The sequence below is a fragment of the Solanum tuberosum genome, unplaced genomic scaffold, assembly GCF_000226075.1.
Source record: "Solanum tuberosum cultivar DM 1-3 516 R44 unplaced genomic scaffold, SolTub_3.0 scf00509, whole genome shotgun sequence".
NCBI classification, from domain to species: Eukaryota; Viridiplantae; Streptophyta; class Magnoliopsida; order Solanales; family Solanaceae; genus Solanum; species Solanum tuberosum.
In genome coordinates, this window is record NW_006239428.1 from 256,957 (window position 1) to 274,071 (window position 17,115).

A 17,115-nucleotide genomic window follows, 5' to 3' on the forward strand; every position below is an offset into this window, starting at 1 on the left:
CGAACCCACTCAACACAAGAAAAAAAAAACACTTTCAGGATACAATATACTTCTATGACTTGCATTAGTCACATCTGATTATAATAACAAAATACCAATAACATTATCCACCATAGTTCCATAAGTAAAGTATTTATATAACTAATAATTACTATTTGGTATTATCATAAGAAAAGTCATGCATTCCCTTTTGTCCGTTTTGATGTCTGTAATATTAAAAATAGATGTTTATTTTTATTTATTTAATTTGAAAAAAAAATTAAGAGATAATTTATTATTTATTTCTAAATTATCTTAATTATTATCTATAGTCATTTTCTAAAACACTAAATTTATTATATTCAAAAGGTGATATAGTAAATTTATCATTTCGTCAATTACACTTTTTAAAGGCTCAATCAAATCAAATATGATTAACTAAAAATAAAGGGAAAATATGATTTCCTTTTGCACTCCCTTGAGATTTGTTTTTTACTAAATTATCCTTGTTTATTTTTTTATCTCAATGAGGTACTATTATCTTTTCACCATACATTAATTAATATCTCTAATAAATAGAGTCACAAGGAATAGCAATCGTTCGAGCGGGTCGCGCTAAAGAATAATTATCACTACCTCTGCTCGGTATAATTTGTCCCAGTAATAACATGTGTTTAGATCATTAAATACAATAAAGGATTTGCGATTCACATTCTAGTTGTTGCGCAACATCAACAAAGATGACCCAGTAGGAGTATTCATAGGCGATCCTTACTAATAAAGTAAAAATTCAGATAAAAAATCAACTGAATTATTATGATGCACGAGCTCATGTTATGCATTAATTAAGTCTTTTGAACAAGCACTATTGAAATTTGGGTCACGCAAAAAATAATAATCTTACCCCATATTTTTCTTCAAAATGTAAATTTGGATTTTTGCATTATTAGTAGTTACACATGAGACATGACGAAGGTTATCAAATCCAAATTTCATATATATATAATTACTCTTTACATTATTAGGGAGTTTGTCTAACCGATAACCATCACTATGAGTCTTGTGATGATACAACGTCTTATCACGTTGCCAGAGTCGCATTATTCCTTGTCGGAGTATAGAACACAACTAAACTGATGGATCCACTAAAAAGCCTTCTTGAGGCAGGTGGGTAGTCGTCCGTCTTGCGGCACGATCCTATCTACGTTGGGGACGTAGGTTATAGAGTTTGAGTTATCTTAACTTTTATCCAAAATCGATGCTCAATACTACACCCAAAAATATAATATTGTATGCTCATATAAAAGTACTCTCTGGATTGAGTCATAGGCCTCTTTTGAGAGATAACTGAAGTTGTACTACTTCTAGGGGTGTGCAAAAACCGATTTAACCAATAAACCGAACCAAAAAAAACACTATTGGTTTATTGATATTGGGTTATTGGGCTAACGGTTTTTAAACGGTTTTGCAAAAAAATTTATTGGGTTATTGGTTCGGTTTCCGGTTTTATAATTTTTGTTAATGGTTAAACCGATAACCCAATAAGACTATACTAAATTTACTAGTCTTATTGTTAATGGTTAAACGATTGTTACTTTCACACTTTTTCCTTTGAATGTGTCTAGTGTCTAAACTTGCAAGAAAAATTATTGTTATTTTTATAATTATTACTTTCATGCCAAATGCTGGAAAAATCATATGGTTTATTTGAAAATTTTCTTATCGTGTATATAATATATATGAGTATTTTCTTATTGGTTAAACCGAAAACCGAACCGTTAAGTACCACAAACCGATTAACCAAAACCGATAAGAAATATGTTATTGGTTTGGTTATCGGTTTGACGTATTTACAAACCGATAAACCGAACCAATAACACCTAAAACCGAACCGAACCGACCGATGCGCACCCCTAACTACTTCTGTCTGAAAACTCTTTATACTTTTCTAAAAATAGTACTCTATTTTCAATTATAAAAATAATACATTTGGAACCATCTAAGTTCCCTTAAACTTTTATGAAAATGATTTTTTAAAACTATCTCTTAGACTCACTTGAATCATCAAAAAAATCTTTTGGTAAGAAACTCAATATATATAGAGTTCATGTGGAACTACAAGCATGAACGACAATTCAAGAATCTCCAAGCAAAAAATATTGTGAATCTCGTAATGTAAAGATTCAAAACTCAAAACAAGATCATAAGACATCTTCTAGAATCTCATAAATTGAGGGCAGAACTCTAGATTCGACTTGCTACTGACTAAATTGAGATATAGGGCGTGCAGACGAACTAGTCCAACACTATGAATAGCCTCACATACCTGAGAAGATGAGGCTGACTTGAAACCTTAAATTGATTGCTTCTCTTTGAGAGAATATAGAACGCGTGTATTTGACTTGTCTAAGGGTTGAGCGTGAACGGGGAGATTAGTAGGGCTTGAGATCGACTTAGGAAAGTTAATTGAGGGTAAAAGGTCAAGAATACCCTTCTGGGAATGTAAGAGGACCATAAAAATCATTAAAAAAACTACCTTTTAATAAGTCCCGTCGATCAAAACGGTAGTCTGGAGGCCTCCTCGTCGAAAATACTTGGTTGATCGCCCATTGGGAATTTAGATCGCCCAAATAGACAGAAGCTTAACATTTTCGGGACATTTCGGCGAGCTAACTCAGCGATTCTCCAACCTATTCGGCAGATCGCCAATTGGACAAGTGAGTTCGCCTACTTTTTCAGCCCGGGCATGTTCCAGTAAAACGATCATAATTTTTTACTCTGAACTCGAAATAAGGCAAACTTGATGACATTGGAAAGAAGACTCATAGACCTTTAATTTGATATGTCATGGCCACCTAGTTCATTATGTTCCGAGAGATATGATTGTATAAAGTTGACCTAAGTAGAATCTTATGTAAAACTTAATTGGTAAGAAAGCTTTCAACTCAACTTTGTGCCAAGGGATTTGTAATGACCCTTCTGGTCATTTCTGTGTTTTGCCTTCTATGTGTCGTTTAGAGCGTTCTTGTAGCGACCCCAAGTCATTTATGACTTGCTAGGACTGACAGTTCGGTCACCTGGTCGTTCGTTTAGTCTTTGTGCGAGTTTTAGTGTTTTTGGAGCTTATGAACCTTGACGATCATTTTCGATCAAAAGTTCAAGAAGATGACATCGGAATCCAATTCTGATGATTCCATCAGCTCCGGAAGGGTCATATTAGGCTAGTAGCATGGTCGGCATGACTCCCAAGGTTTTCAGTGTGAGTCGGTGCGATTAGGCGTTTTAACTTTAAGTTTAAGCCTAAGTTTGACTTTGGTCAACATTCTGAGTAAGCGCGCTCAGATGAGAATTACCTCAGTGCGGTTAGCTCCGGAATGTCGAATTTGGTCTACATTGACCCTTCTTTTGTGTCCCGAGGTTTTCGATATCTTTTCGAGCCCTTTTGTGGGTTTTGACTTAAAATGGCTTTTGGAAGTGGGACCCACTTTTTATTGAGATGACCTTTGATGGAAATTTTGACTGGGCCGTTGAGTCCGGAATATTGAATTTGGTATGGTTGCATATCACGTTTGTGTGCACAGGGTTCCGAACGAGTTCGGAGCACCCCGTCGGAGTTTTTAAGTTTGGGAAATATTGCAAAAAATCTGCTATAAATGTAGAAAATCAGAACAATTTTTCAAACCTTCAAACTCTCATAACTTTCTCATCTTTTATCCGAATTAGGCGATTCGAAGTGCAGGAGCTTCGTATTTTCGGTGGCTTCGCTGTAGAGTGCTCGGAAGTTTCTGGGTGCACGTAGTTCGAGGTAATTTCGCGATTAACCTGACTGCAGTTCCTTTTTCGAGCCTTTGTTTTTGGCATTCTTGTTTTGGTCATATCTCTTTCATTTTAGCTCGGTTTTGGGTGATTCGAAGTCCCACGTGTTGAGAATTGTTGAGACTTTGTCATAGAGTGTTCAAAGAGTGTTGGGAACCTTTCGATTCTCGTTTATTCCGAGTTTAGACTGCTGCTGTAGGTTTTCTTTTAGTTGATTTAAAGTGTGGTTTCTTGCTTGTTGGTTTTTGCTTTGTTTTGAGCCTCGAATTGTGTTCCATTTTGAAACACAAGTTTGGGGTGCCGTTTAGGATCTCTTGACGGAGTCAAATTCGGACAGTTCGGTGCGGATCCCACGAGTCCCGTTTTGACTCCAAAATTGACATGTCACCGTTTGTTGTGATTTTGGTGTCTAAACGACCGTACTAACGTTGTGACTCTATTTTTGATTAGCGGGGCAGCGTTTCGAGGTCGTTCGTATAGGGAAAGCTCCCAGTAAAAGTGATTTTGGAAGAGCGCGTGATCGGCCTTAAGGTAGGCTACGACTTCCTTTCTTTTAGATTGAGCTTAATTGTGTAAAAGCATGTCGATTGGAGCGAAGTTGGGGGTGGGTACCAATTTCCTACCTTACTTTGATTAGATACCTCATGTTAGGATCGATTGGCCATATTTCGGGTATAGTATCATGTTAACCGGTTTAGTAAAGTTGTATGTTTGTATGCTATGTGTTGTATGTTTTGTTCATCCTTAACCGTAAGCATGATGTCCTTAGTCTAGGTTAGGCTAGCATTGTCTTAGTCTTGTGACCCGTGTGGGCTGGATAGCCTTGACTTTCTGCCGACGTCGTTCGGATGACTTAGCTTCCTGTAGACTTGAGTCTGATAGTTTGAGCCTTAGATTAGGCGTTATTGCTTCTTGTTGTACTTATGTATCTTCTCCCTTTCATTCTGCGGTTCCGATGCATTCTTGAAGGTCTGGTGCATCACTAGAGGTGCGGGATTGAGATAGTATAGGCTTGGAGCCTTTTATGTGATTCTTAGAGTGGACGGTGTTCCATGGTGGTTGTTGTTAGATTGGATCCTATTAGAGATACCATCACCCCTGGGGTCGTTCTTTCTAGCTGGGCTGGGAGCGTATCGCTGGCTAGGTAGACTCGGTGATATCGGCAATCGCCCCGGGCCTCTCTTTCTAGCTGGGCTGGGAGTATGCTGCTGGCTGGGTGTTCCCGGGTCGCTCTTTCTAGCTGGGCTGGGAGCCGACTGCATGGTAGGACGACTCGCGATATCTACCTCACTCACGGGTCCCTCTTTCTAGCTGGGCTGGGAGTGGACTGTTGGTTGGTGCCCCCTAAAGTCACTTTTCTAGCTGGGCTGGGAGTGCACTGCTGGCTGGATGGAGTCTGATGGATTATCTTAGTTACTTTGGGCTGGGAGCCCGATTTTCTTCTTTCTCGGTAGACTTAGCTTTTCTGTGTACCTGTCGGGCTTATGAGGGTCCGTTCAGGTTTTATTTGAGCTTGCGCACGAGTGTACCTTCTGGGCATTTGGGGGTCCAGTTAGGTTTAGTTTAATGTACTTAGTTTGTTTCTAGTATGCTCGTGTGCTTTCTTTTCATATCCACTTTGACCTCTTTGTGTCTAGATTCTATCCTTTCTTATTGTTTTTACCCCTTTTTTGCTCAATCTGCCTATGATGCCTACTGAGTACCTGTTGTGTTGGTACTCATACTACGCTCTGCATCTATTTCGTGATGCAGGTCCCAGTACCAATTATCAGCGGTGAGTAGTTCCAACCTTCTTTTGCAGTTGTGACTCGGAGACGAGGGCGAGCACTTGGCGTTTTGAGTTTGTTCTGTCTCCTTCTTTTGGTTTAGCTAGTTTTGTTGCTTTTGAGACACGCTCTGTTGTGGTCCACTTTTGGGACTTGTATTCTTTATTAGATTGATTGATGTTCTGGGTTACGGGTTGGCTTACCTACTGGTAGGATATAGTAGGTGCCATCATGACTCGAGAAATCGGGTCGTGACAGGATTCTTGTGACTTTAATTCATATCCAATTTCATTCCCACATTAAAGAATTGATCCTTTCACTTAAGAGCAAATATAAGAATCATCTGATACGACTTTACACGCAAATGAAGAATGGTTCGGGACTTAGCTTAGAAATATTTGGGGTGTTACAACTTTGTCTTAAGATAAAATGTTCTTGAAATGTAGTGTATGTACCAAAAATACGAATATTATCAAAGGATCATATATAAGCTTAATAAATAGTTTGATCCCGAAAAAAAATAAAAAATAAAAATAGTTTGATCCAGTGCGAAGCACGGATAATTTACCTAGTTATTAAATATAATACTCCCTCTGTTTATTTTTACTTGTAACATTTTGATTTGGCACATCCATTAAGGAAATAATTAATGATATATATTTTATCAAATTATCCCCTATTAAATGATGTCTTAGAAATAATTTGAAAAATAAGTATTTGATGTTAAGGGTAAAACATAGAAAAAGTATTATCCTTTCTTGATATGTCAAAAGTGACAAATAAAAATGAAAATTTATTTTGGGAATAAGTAACGAGTAAAAGTAAAAATAAGAATTATATATTCCATGAATTAAGATAGACAAAATTTCTCCAAACCACAAACTATATACTCTCAACGCAAGAGAAAAAATAAAATAAAATTGAGCCGTGGGGTATTGTTGGGCTGTGTACAGCCCTCAAAAGAGACAATTCAGACCAGACGTTATTTTATAATAATAAATTCTGTCATAAAAGGAATTTTTGGACAAAGTAGCCTTCATATACATGCCGGATAAAATTCTATTTCATTCTTAATTAAAAGTTTTGAGTATGAATTCTGAATATGTAAAAAAATTTGTATTCCAAATAAGTTCGGCCGTACATGATTTATATTATATTTAGTTCGAGCTCCAATATAAACTTCATCGATAAAAAACCAAAAAAGAAAGAGATATATGCCCATACCCTACTGGACCACTATTCCCACTACAAGCAAATTCCCTTGCCAAAAGGCTCGTAGCCTTAATTTAGGCTTCTACCTCGTTGACTTAAATTATAATTTTTTATTAAAAATATTTTATAATTATTTTATAAATATATCGATGGTGAAAAAGTAAAAAATAATAGTAACATTTATATATGAAAAACTGTTTTTCTCAATGAATGAATTCTGTGAAAAATAAATAGAAATAATTATATTTTATAATATAATTTTTTCAGTTATTCATTATTAAAAAAATATTTAAGTTTAGTAGTGTGTAATTAAAAGTGGAGATTGTTTTACCTAAATCCCGACATTATTTCAATTTATGCAAAAATAAATAAAAATGGAGTAGTAGTGTATTTGTGCCAGTTAGTTTTACGTCTCATTTTTTAATGCCCACTGCCTTATAAGTTAGATCTATCATTTTCTGTGACCATGATTGAAATTTCTTATATTATTAATTAAAAGTAAGATCCTTTTGTAGGAAGTGATTTTACTTTTTTAGCTTATTTATTTAACGTAAATTTAAATTAATTGAATCAGTGAATACAAATACACACAATTAAACAAAACAAAGTTAAATTTATCTACTTTAGTAAGTGATATTTCGCTTAAAATCTTGAAATTCAAAAGCAAACATTGTTAATGCGTTATTCTAGGATTCAGATTAATAAGTATATATAGTCCAAAAACAATGATTAAATGACCAATTACCGACATTTATGGGATCTTTACATCAGGTTTTATGACTAAATACTCTTTCTGACTCATTTTAGTTGTCCTAATCATTAAAAATAACTGGTCAGTATTGAATCGAGATAATGTGTTATATTGTGTTGTCTTATATTATTTTAATGATATTTTGTATTGTTTTTCATCGTTATATAATATCATACATTGACGAATTGAATGATAGATCTAAAAAGAAAATAGGGTTCGAGGTAGAGATACTTACTATATACGAAAAAGTAGGGTAAAAGATAAAATAAGATTATTAAATAATAAGTAAAGACAAATTAAAATACGTAGAAAATATAAAGATAACGCTACAATCACATAAAATTGAGTGGTATATCTAATGAAAACATTATATTTAAACTAATAATACAATACAACATGTAACAACCATCCAAACAAGGTGTTGGTTAGTAATATTTTCAACGTATTAAAAAAAATATGAAAAGTAAAATGGACAGGAGGAAGTATCTAGGTGGTACTAAGTTACTAATTAATTAATGAGGACCCTTAATTTAATGGTCAATCTTGACTAGCTAGTCAATGGTTTTGAACATTGACTAGCTAGTGTCAATGTTCAAATATACTCTTTATCATAATTCATATCATATTAAGTTTAAGATCATCATAATCATCTTATAAATACTTAGTGCAGCTAATTCATTAATATAAAAAAGTTGGTCCTTCTTATTATTCATTTCTCCCTCTATGGCAACTCAACAACTTGAGTCCAAATGGGAAGGCAAATTCATTGCAAATCTAAAACATCCCAAAGCTGAACAAGTATGGCCACTCCTTGAAGATTTCTGCAACTTCCACCATTGGCTACCAAACATTGACGCATGTCACCAAATGAATAGTGATAATAAAGATGAAATTATCCGCTATTGCGCTAGCAGTACCAAGCCCCCATCGTCATCAGACGATGGAGAAGCGATCGTCAAGTGGTGTCACGAGAAGTTGTTGACAGTTGATAAGATAGAGCGATGTCTAAGCTATGAGGTCTTAGACAATAATATTGGAATCAAGTCTTATGTATCTACGTTGAAAGTATTGTCATCGGATGGTAATGATGAGAGCAGGTGCCAGATTGAATGGTTGTTCGTTGCTGATCCAATTGATGGGTTGACTTTGGAATTATTTTCGGGTTATGTTGACTCATCCCACAAGGCATGGCTGAAAATATTGAGAAAGCTTTAGAATCGTCTAAGTTAGGTGATTTTGCGAGTTCTAATTAATAAGCCTGTTAAATATGATGATGAGTAATAAAAGACCTGTATGCAATATTTTAATTTGGATTAGACAGGTATGCAGTGTTTTATTTTGAGAAAATGGATAGTAGTTTACTGATTGCTGCTCCCTCTATGTGACATATTAGTATTATTTTTAATTTGTTCTAAAAAGATATCATACAAAAAGATGTACTCAGGTTTGGGTCGCAGTTCAATGATATTTTTAGCTTAAAACTTATCATATCAAATACAGAATCAAGACTAATTCTTGAGTACGAGCCTGGTATAATGGTTCTTTCTACTAACGTTTAATTGATAGAAAAATCGGAGAAGCAAAATAATATTTACCAAACATATCAGTTGTAGAGAAGATTGTGTTGTGTTCATAGAATACATAGTAGTGGCCAACGAGTCTAACGATCAGCCAACAGAGGCAACACTAATTTTTTACTACTACACACTATACAAGCTTAGATAATTGGAATCATCTTTCTGATTCCATTGGAGAAGCAGGAAGCTAAAAATAAAGTAGGATACCTGATCAAATAAATAAATATAACAGCATCCCCTTGATCAATCAAAACACTAATTATTTAGAAAACTAGCACTGACTATACACATTTTCAAGATTGCCAGAATCTAACTTCTTGTGCATCCAATCAATGATATCCTGGGCAATTTCTTCACGCTCAGGCTCGAATAGAAGATCGTGCAAGAATCCATCATAAAGTTTAATGTCCTTGAATTCAGAAGCAGCCTCATTGTACAAATCTTGAGAAGCCAATGGATCAGTGACTCTATCAGCAGATCCGTGAAGGACTAAGAATGGGACAGTGACAGACTTGAAGTTCCTCATCAAGTAATAGGAGATGCGCAGAATCTCATGCCCTGTCCTCACCCTCAAAGGCCCAGTATACACTAGAGGGTCAGAATACTTAGCCACCAGTGCTGCAGGATCCCTTGAAACAGGGATTCCCCTTTTGTGAGAACCTTTGAACTGGTACCTAGGTGCAACCAATGAAAAAATTGGTGCCACAGCCTGCATTTGGATAACAAACACAAAGTTAGAGAGTGCATGGAAAGAAGACACTGCTGTGAAAAAACATTCATCAAAGCATACGAAAATAACCATATAAAAAAAAGGGTAGGCGCCTTACACTAACAATAGGATTTGCAGGTTTCACACGCAATGCTGGTGAAGTCAATATGATGCCCTCCAGCATGTTTTCAATGTGTGGATAAGAAGCTGCCTGTGCAAGGGAGCAGAATAATCAATGAATACTAAGGGTCTCAGAATGGTTCAAGTTAACTTCACTTCAAAAGCTTTACCTTTAAGACCACCGCTCCTCCCGTTGAATGACCAAAGAGGAAGCATGGTATACCAGGGTTCTCAAACTTGACCTTTTCCAAGAAAGCCCCCTGTATAAACATGAAAAGAAAATAGTAGGTAATTTGGCAGGCCCTATGGATGAGGCAAGACAACAATGAAAGAAATATGAATGTAGAATGAAGATCACATTTTCAGCTTGTTACTTAGGAGTGGATATCAAGTTCAAGAAAATAATTGGAATAGAGTCCTCAACGAGAAGAGTTCTGATATATGGCAGAGATGGAGCATGAAATATAAAAACAGTGACAACTTACTGTGTCTGCCACAACATGGTCCAAAGATGGCACATATCCATGTAATCCATCACTCCCTCCATGCCCTGTCACACAGAACAATTCTCTGTCATTTGTTAATAAGTGTATTAACCATCCACTTTGACTACTAGCATAGTCAATCATAACAATCAGCTCAGAGAAGCTTATTTAATTATCCATGAACCCAGAAGATATAGCAAGACATACTTAATGCATGTAGCTCAAATCAACACATTTTAGAAGAAGAACAAACTTTGTGAGGTACCTGTGAGAGAAGTATAATCCTGATAAGAGGCTATCTAGTAAAGAAGCATCAGGGAAAGAAGGACCAACTTCATCCACGGAAAAGAAATTAAAGAAAGGACCACCAAGGAAGAGACACAATGAGAATGAAAATTGATGAAGCTATACACACACTTCCATAATTGACCTTTTGGTAGCCATTCAAACGACAAGGCGAGTTTGTTTTAGCATCCTAAGAATGACCGTTCTTTCACATGATTAGGATGAACTACTAGAATGTGTGATCATAAAGAGGTCACTACAGGAGCTCTAACCAATTTAAACAAGGTCTTCAAAATGAAGGATAAAAGTACCTATCCAGTCCATTGCATACACCCCAAAGTTGCAGGAGTTCAGTTGCCTAGCAAAATGAGCATATCGTCCACTGAAATGAAATATAAAAGGAATATTGTCATCCAACTAGTTAAGCCAAGTCATAAATAAACATTGTACTGTATTCAATACTGAAATGAGAGGCTTAAACAACTCAATTTAGCAAAGACGCCTATTCTTAAAAAAAAACAGCTGTCCCTCCCCTCCCAAATTTTTTAAAAAAAAAGTCAATAAACAGTTACCTGTGCTCATTCAGTCCATGGATGATGATAATTATGCCCCTGAAACGAAAAATCCAGCCATTAAGAAACAATTAAAGAAAAACACTAAAAACATTAAAAAAGAGATAGCCAATTTATAGCAGATTAGCAAACACAAATATCAGAATTTGCAGCACTACTGCTCCTTAATACCTCAACAAAGTCAGTGAATTTTGTCAAATTATCAGACTGAGCCTTAGGAATAAAAAAAATGGTTACTAATAGACGAAGCCTTGGCACTGCAGGATGAAAAGAGAAAGGGTATTCTTGATGTCCTATAACAAATGGTTTAGGATTACTAAGATCAGAAGCAGTAATGATGTACAGTTTTTAGTTTTCTCTTATAAGTCTGACATTGATCGATCTATTCAAATGGAAATCACTCGCCTTCTAAGATAGCACTCTACCTTAAAGGATTTATGGAGGAATTATCTAAAACATGAAGCCACGTCTAGGAAATTCAACCTAAGCTTTTTCCTGATGAAAGCAGTACACCACATTTGATCACTGGTAGATTCTGGCTTGCATTTCATGTCCTAGCAAACTAGAATATTTTTTAAAACTCAATATTAATGCTCCAACTTGCCAATCAAATTCATGTCTATTTTTTCTCATGTGCAATATAAAATGACCCTGCACAGACGAAATAAGATACTCATGTACAAATTATCACTTCAAATACTTGCAATTTTCTTGTTAAAGGAGTATTTTGTCAGAAAAACTGAAAATGAGCATCCCTAGTATCTCTGTTAATAAAATCAAGTCAAATAAATCACATGGGGTGAAGCTAACATAGAAATGAAAAATAGTTTCATTGGGTAACATACAGGGTATGTTTAACTGCCTTCTGTACTTACGGTAAATGAAAGGCTGGCTTCTAACCACTCTAATGAACAAAAGTCAGCAAGGGGTGATGCACCCATGCAGTTGTGTTTTCCATACTTTAATGCTGAAATAACCATATCCCAATTTCCCCAAAACACGATGAAGGAACAATTCTTTGCCACAGCCACACGAAGCTTGCAATATTAAGTTGGTACCAAAATCAAAGTTTTATCTTTTGATAGCCCTAGTGTCCAGACCAGCTTGTGCGCAAACTCTCTTCACCAAGACTAAAACACACGGGGGAAGAAATCACTAGTGTTTTCAACCTAAGAACTCAATCCAATTTATCGAGCACTAGGCCACACCTTCATTTGTTCAATTCGTTTTTTTCCTCCCATACATTAGATCCCCATACCTCCACACACCCGTGATTGCAAAATTAATAAACATGATGTATGACTCAATTCCAAATTAATTACCTGTATGAATCCTCTTTATTCATGCTTTATCATAATTTGACTTTCTTATTATACATAAACCATCAACCTTCTACAAACCCCTTCACATCTATTCTATCTTTATACAAACTCACATACATGGTAATAATAAATTTCGAAAACTAACATACCTCAATTCATCTGTAACCGGAAACCACGATCGGCAAAACAAAGCATTCCGACGAGCCCCAAAGAACAAAGACGTATTCCAACGGCAGCTCACACCATCATTCTCAACCACCATATCTAACGCCTCAGCAAGTGCCCTCCTTCTCTGCGTATCCTCTTCATCCCTCCGCAGAGCAAATTTCCTCCTCTTCCCCAACACCGTCGTAGTAGCTGCAGACGGCGAAGGCGGAGGAGACGAAGGTGACGTGGAGAACCTCCATCGAGACAGAAGAATTACCCATAGGAAAATAGACTGTATAAATATAATTAGTCTCCGGTAAGTTTGGTATGAAAAAACTGACCGGCGAAGATTTTTGAAAAGAGGAATTATCCGGCCACTTGCGCCGGAAGTAAGCTCCTCCACCGGCAATGAAGATTCCATCAAATGAAAGAGAAAAAAAAGGTGGAAATTGAAGAATGAAGCTTTTGTGAATGGGGTTTTTGTTGAGAAAAAAATGGAAAAGTATTTATTTATGGAGAAGATGATGACTTTTTCTTAACCAGGAAAATGTTGAAAGTACACGGTTTGATTCCGTGTGGAGAGGTACAGGGAGTTATATATGCAACTGCTGATGTGGCTGATTTTGAGTGGAGAGTCAAAATAGGAAGCTTGAAAAGAAGTTACTCTTGTCGCACTATTTCTTACCATGCTATAAACTAGTTAGGTCATACTAATAAATGCAAGTAATAACTATTCAATTCATTCCTATTTACTTGTCAGATTTTGAATTGGCACAAAAAAATGATTGAAATAATAAGTTCATCATTTTATTAATATTAATTGATAGAATTTCAAATATATTTATTCACTACATTTTTTCAAGGGATTAATTCACTGTAATAAATTAAGGGTATAAAAGAAAAAATATATATTATTCTTCCTTGATTTGTCAAAAATAATAAGTAAAATGCGAAATTAAATTAGAAAATATTTAATAGAAAGAGAGATCTAGTACTTAATTGGTTGTTATATATACATACGTACTTCCTTTTGTATATCTCCAGTACATTGAATTCAAAACAGAATATATGATTTCTAACGTAAAAGTAAATGATTTTACCATTGTTTAATTTTGAAATAAATGAAAATGTAGAAGATAAATTAATGTTATTTGGTGTTTTATTTCTGTGATGGAACTTCTACGTTAGTGAAAGGAAGAGTGTTTGAAAAAACAAAAATGTACTTTGGAAATAGTTCTATGCAGGGCAGATATTAATATTGTGGTGTTCCCTATACAACAATTTGCGGAGTAAACAAGAATTTTGGCATCCATGTGAAACACCTCCCTTTCTCCTTGTCGAGAAAGATGAAGATGGACACTCTCACTCTGTCCGTATTTACTTATTTATTTTTTACTTAAACATATTTTAAATTTACTTGTCATACGATATGAAATTATGAGATAATATTATAATTTTAAATTATGAGACGAAATTAAAATTTTGTTTGGATATGTGATATAAAAAAAAATTGTGTCTTATATTTTCTCATAAATATAAGAATTTCATAAGTTGTAAAACTATTAAAATAGCCCCAATTGTTTATTTAATCTTACTAAACAAAGAAAATTATTAAATCGCATAATAAATTATTACAAAGCTATTAGATAACTGTTTCATCTAACTTTAATTGATCAAATTTTAATTCAATAAAAAAAATTGAACATAAATTGTGTTAGGGTTTTGCCCTGATTTTCTTATCATAATTTAAGATTTATTTTTTCTTAAAGAAAAGACAAAACATTACCATAAATGTTTTTACTTTTCCTGAAAGGAAAATATAATATTCTTTCATATTTGGTTTATTCTTTCCTCTTAGGAAAATGTTTTAGAGTAGCTAGTTCTTTTCTAGTAGGAAATGTTTTAGGACTCTATAAATATAAGTTTGTTTCTTCTAACACAAAACAATAACATCCACAATGTAGTTGTTTAAGAGTCTTGTTTATGGGGAGATTTATTCTCTCTAAAGTTTCAATGTTTTTCTTTATATTAGTTTTAATTTGATATAATAATATTTTGATTTTTAGTATAAGTTTTTGTTATCTGATTATCAACTATATGATTTGCAAATTGTAAGCTTCCGCATGACGCCCTAATCACCTTCATAACCCAACAAATTGTAGTGTATTAGTCTTTAATATAATTCTCTCACATAGTACGGACAATCTCCTAATTTATCCTTTTTCATATTAAATTTCCTTAAACATTTTCATATGTAGCCGAAAGAAAGTTTTTTTATTATTATTATGAAAAACCAAAAAAGTATTATTCCATCGGTTCTTATTTATATTCACCAAATTGATTCTTACTTGATCATTTATATTCACCAAATTTAAAATAATTATAAATTTTATGTTGGTGAGAATAATAAATTTTAAAAAGTAATAACATGATTATAAATTTTATTTACATATTAAATAAATGGGTAGTAGATATAAATAGGGGGTTGTTTTAACAAAATATAAACTTGTGGACCAATTTTTGTATTTAAAAATCTCAAATCATGATATGAAATTCCCAAATCATGATTTTTGGAGAATATGAGATTCGATCTCATGATATGAAACCATGACATGGAATCAACGTGAAATTGCATATTCAAATGTTAATTCCATCTCATGATTTCGTATCGTGATATGGTATCCCATGGTCAAATCCTACTGAAAATAATAGTGAATTTAACATTGTATCCTATTAATTGATAGAATTCAAAATCAATTTACTAATCGAGAGATTTTACCTTTTTCAAAAATATTAACTCTCTAAATAAATTGAGGATATAATAAGTATAAAATATTGTCTTTTCTTAATTATTCAAAAATGACAAGTAAAAATTCGAAATTAAACATGTAAAAAGGAACGGAGAGAGTACTAAATTTTATGTGTTCAAGAAAGTCAAAATCAAGCTCAACGGTTTAATTGTTTTAATTTGCTAAAGTGTGGGTGGATTTTGATATGTTTCTTTATTAGATCACTTCATTTTAATTTATAAAAAGTTGTTGATATGTAATTTTAATTGACACACTAGATATTTTGTTAAAAATATTTTGAAAAGATCTTTTTTTAAAATTTGATATGTTATATGCAATTAAATTAGAGTTGTCAAAAAGGATCAGTCCAGATCCATCTGGTTCAAGTTTTGTGAGTCAAAATTTGATGGGCTAGGGTGGGCCGATCCTGTTTTTGGAAGGACCTGAAAATGCACAACCCAACCTAGAAGGACTGCGAACTGAGGCAGGCTAGCCTTTTTTTTTCAAATGTAAAATTCTATAACATTAAGAAAATAAGAAGATTTTCAAATCAAAGATGGCAAACAATGATGTTGTTTTAATAAAATTAGCAAAAAATCTAGTGTGTTTAGCATATATCTAGGATACTAAACACGCAAGATACATATATTTGGTGTGATGCATCCTAGATACGCAAGCTAGATAAGAGAGTGACGAGTGAGATGGGAGGGAAGCGAGGACGCGGATAAAGTGTATGTAGAACAAGTTACAAATAATTTTATGTCCATGTATCTGGCGCACCAAAATTTGATAAGATTTGTATTACAACATAACATGCATCTAAATAATTAGCTCATACACTAGTAAGCTTTCTATAAGTTACTCTTACATAAACAGTTTTGACTCATGGACCGACTTCTGCCCGGCCCTGATCAAACCTTAAGAGCTAAGGGCTTATATGGATCGGACTTATAAGCCTTAGTTTTAAATGAGCTTAAAAAATCATATTTCAATTCTACCCCAATAACAGGTTGGATTAGACCGATTGCATGGACTAAGCCTATTTTGACAGCTCTATTTATAATAAAAAATAATAATTTTATTACACACTAAAATAAAAAAATAAAAAATAAAAAAACTTAGTAAAAATTGAACGTTCATTTCTGCAGCCAACAAAAGGAGGAGAAATTTAGTTAACTACTTAAATTAGGTCCACTGAATGAAGATTTTTTCTGCCACGTTAGTCCTAATAGGTGATTTCAGTCACCAACATTCTTGCTAGTCTACCTTCCTTATTCTTCTTTTTTTTCTCAATCAAATTTAATGATTTTATAAGCGAAATATTAATAATTGAATTGTTTTTGCATTATAGCCTAAAATAAAGTAATTTTTCTAAGTATATTGTTTAGTTAAATATTTTTTAATAATAAAATAAAATTGAATGACTGAACTATTCTACATTGAATAACCATTGAGATATTAGCGTACACATACTCATTGACTTTGTTATTTTGCATAACAAAATAAATAAAATAATTATAATAAGTTGTCACTACTATATCTGATTTACGTTACATAAAGAAAAAAAAAAATCCAGCAGAAAAAT

General features: G+C 33.9%; 2 protein-coding genes across 2 annotated transcripts; one reads left to right on the top strand and one right to left on the bottom strand.

The window, feature by feature from the left end:
* The first annotated feature begins 8,247 nt into the window (after positions 1 to 8,247).
* Positions 8,248 to 8,739, top strand: LOC102590500 (lachrymatory-factor synthase-like). The gene has a single exon (XM_006364663.2). The coding sequence runs from the start codon at positions 8,248 to 8,250 to the stop codon at positions 8,737 to 8,739; it is 492 nt and encodes a 163-aa protein (XP_006364725.1).
* Positions 8,740 to 9,098: 359 nt separating this feature from the next.
* LOC102590849 (monoglyceride lipase) lies at positions 9,099 to 13,251 on the bottom strand. Its single transcript, XM_006364664.2, has 7 exons — positions 12,744 to 13,251; positions 11,273 to 11,311; positions 11,012 to 11,082; positions 10,416 to 10,480; positions 10,101 to 10,190; positions 9,929 to 10,021; positions 9,099 to 9,810 (listed from the first exon to the last, which is right to left on the bottom strand). The coding sequence occupies exons 1-7, from the start codon at positions 13,160 to 13,162 to the stop codon at positions 9,373 to 9,375; spliced, it is 1,215 nt and encodes a 404-aa protein (XP_006364726.1). The 5' UTR covers positions 13,163 to 13,251; the 3' UTR covers positions 9,099 to 9,372.
* Positions 13,252 to 17,115: the final 3,864 nt, after the last annotated feature.

Bases quoted from the DNA above. Each gene is read 5' to 3' on its own strand.
- LOC102590500 (XM_006364663.2), top strand. From the start codon at position 8,248: ATGGCAACTCAACAACTTGAGTCCAAATGGGAAGGCAAATTCATTGCA.
- LOC102590849 (XM_006364664.2), bottom strand. From the start codon at position 13,162: ATGGAATCTTCATTGCCGGTGGAGGAGCTTACTTCCGGCGCAAGTGGC. The intron at 10,481-11,011 runs GTACTTTTATCC...TCTGTGTGACAG, and splicing joins GTATGCAATGGACTGGATAG to GGCATGGAGGGAGTGATGGA. The intron at 9,811-9,928 runs GTAAGGCGCCTA...ATCCAAATGCAG, and splicing joins CTGCAAATCCTATTGTTAGT to GCTGTGGCACCAATTTTTTC.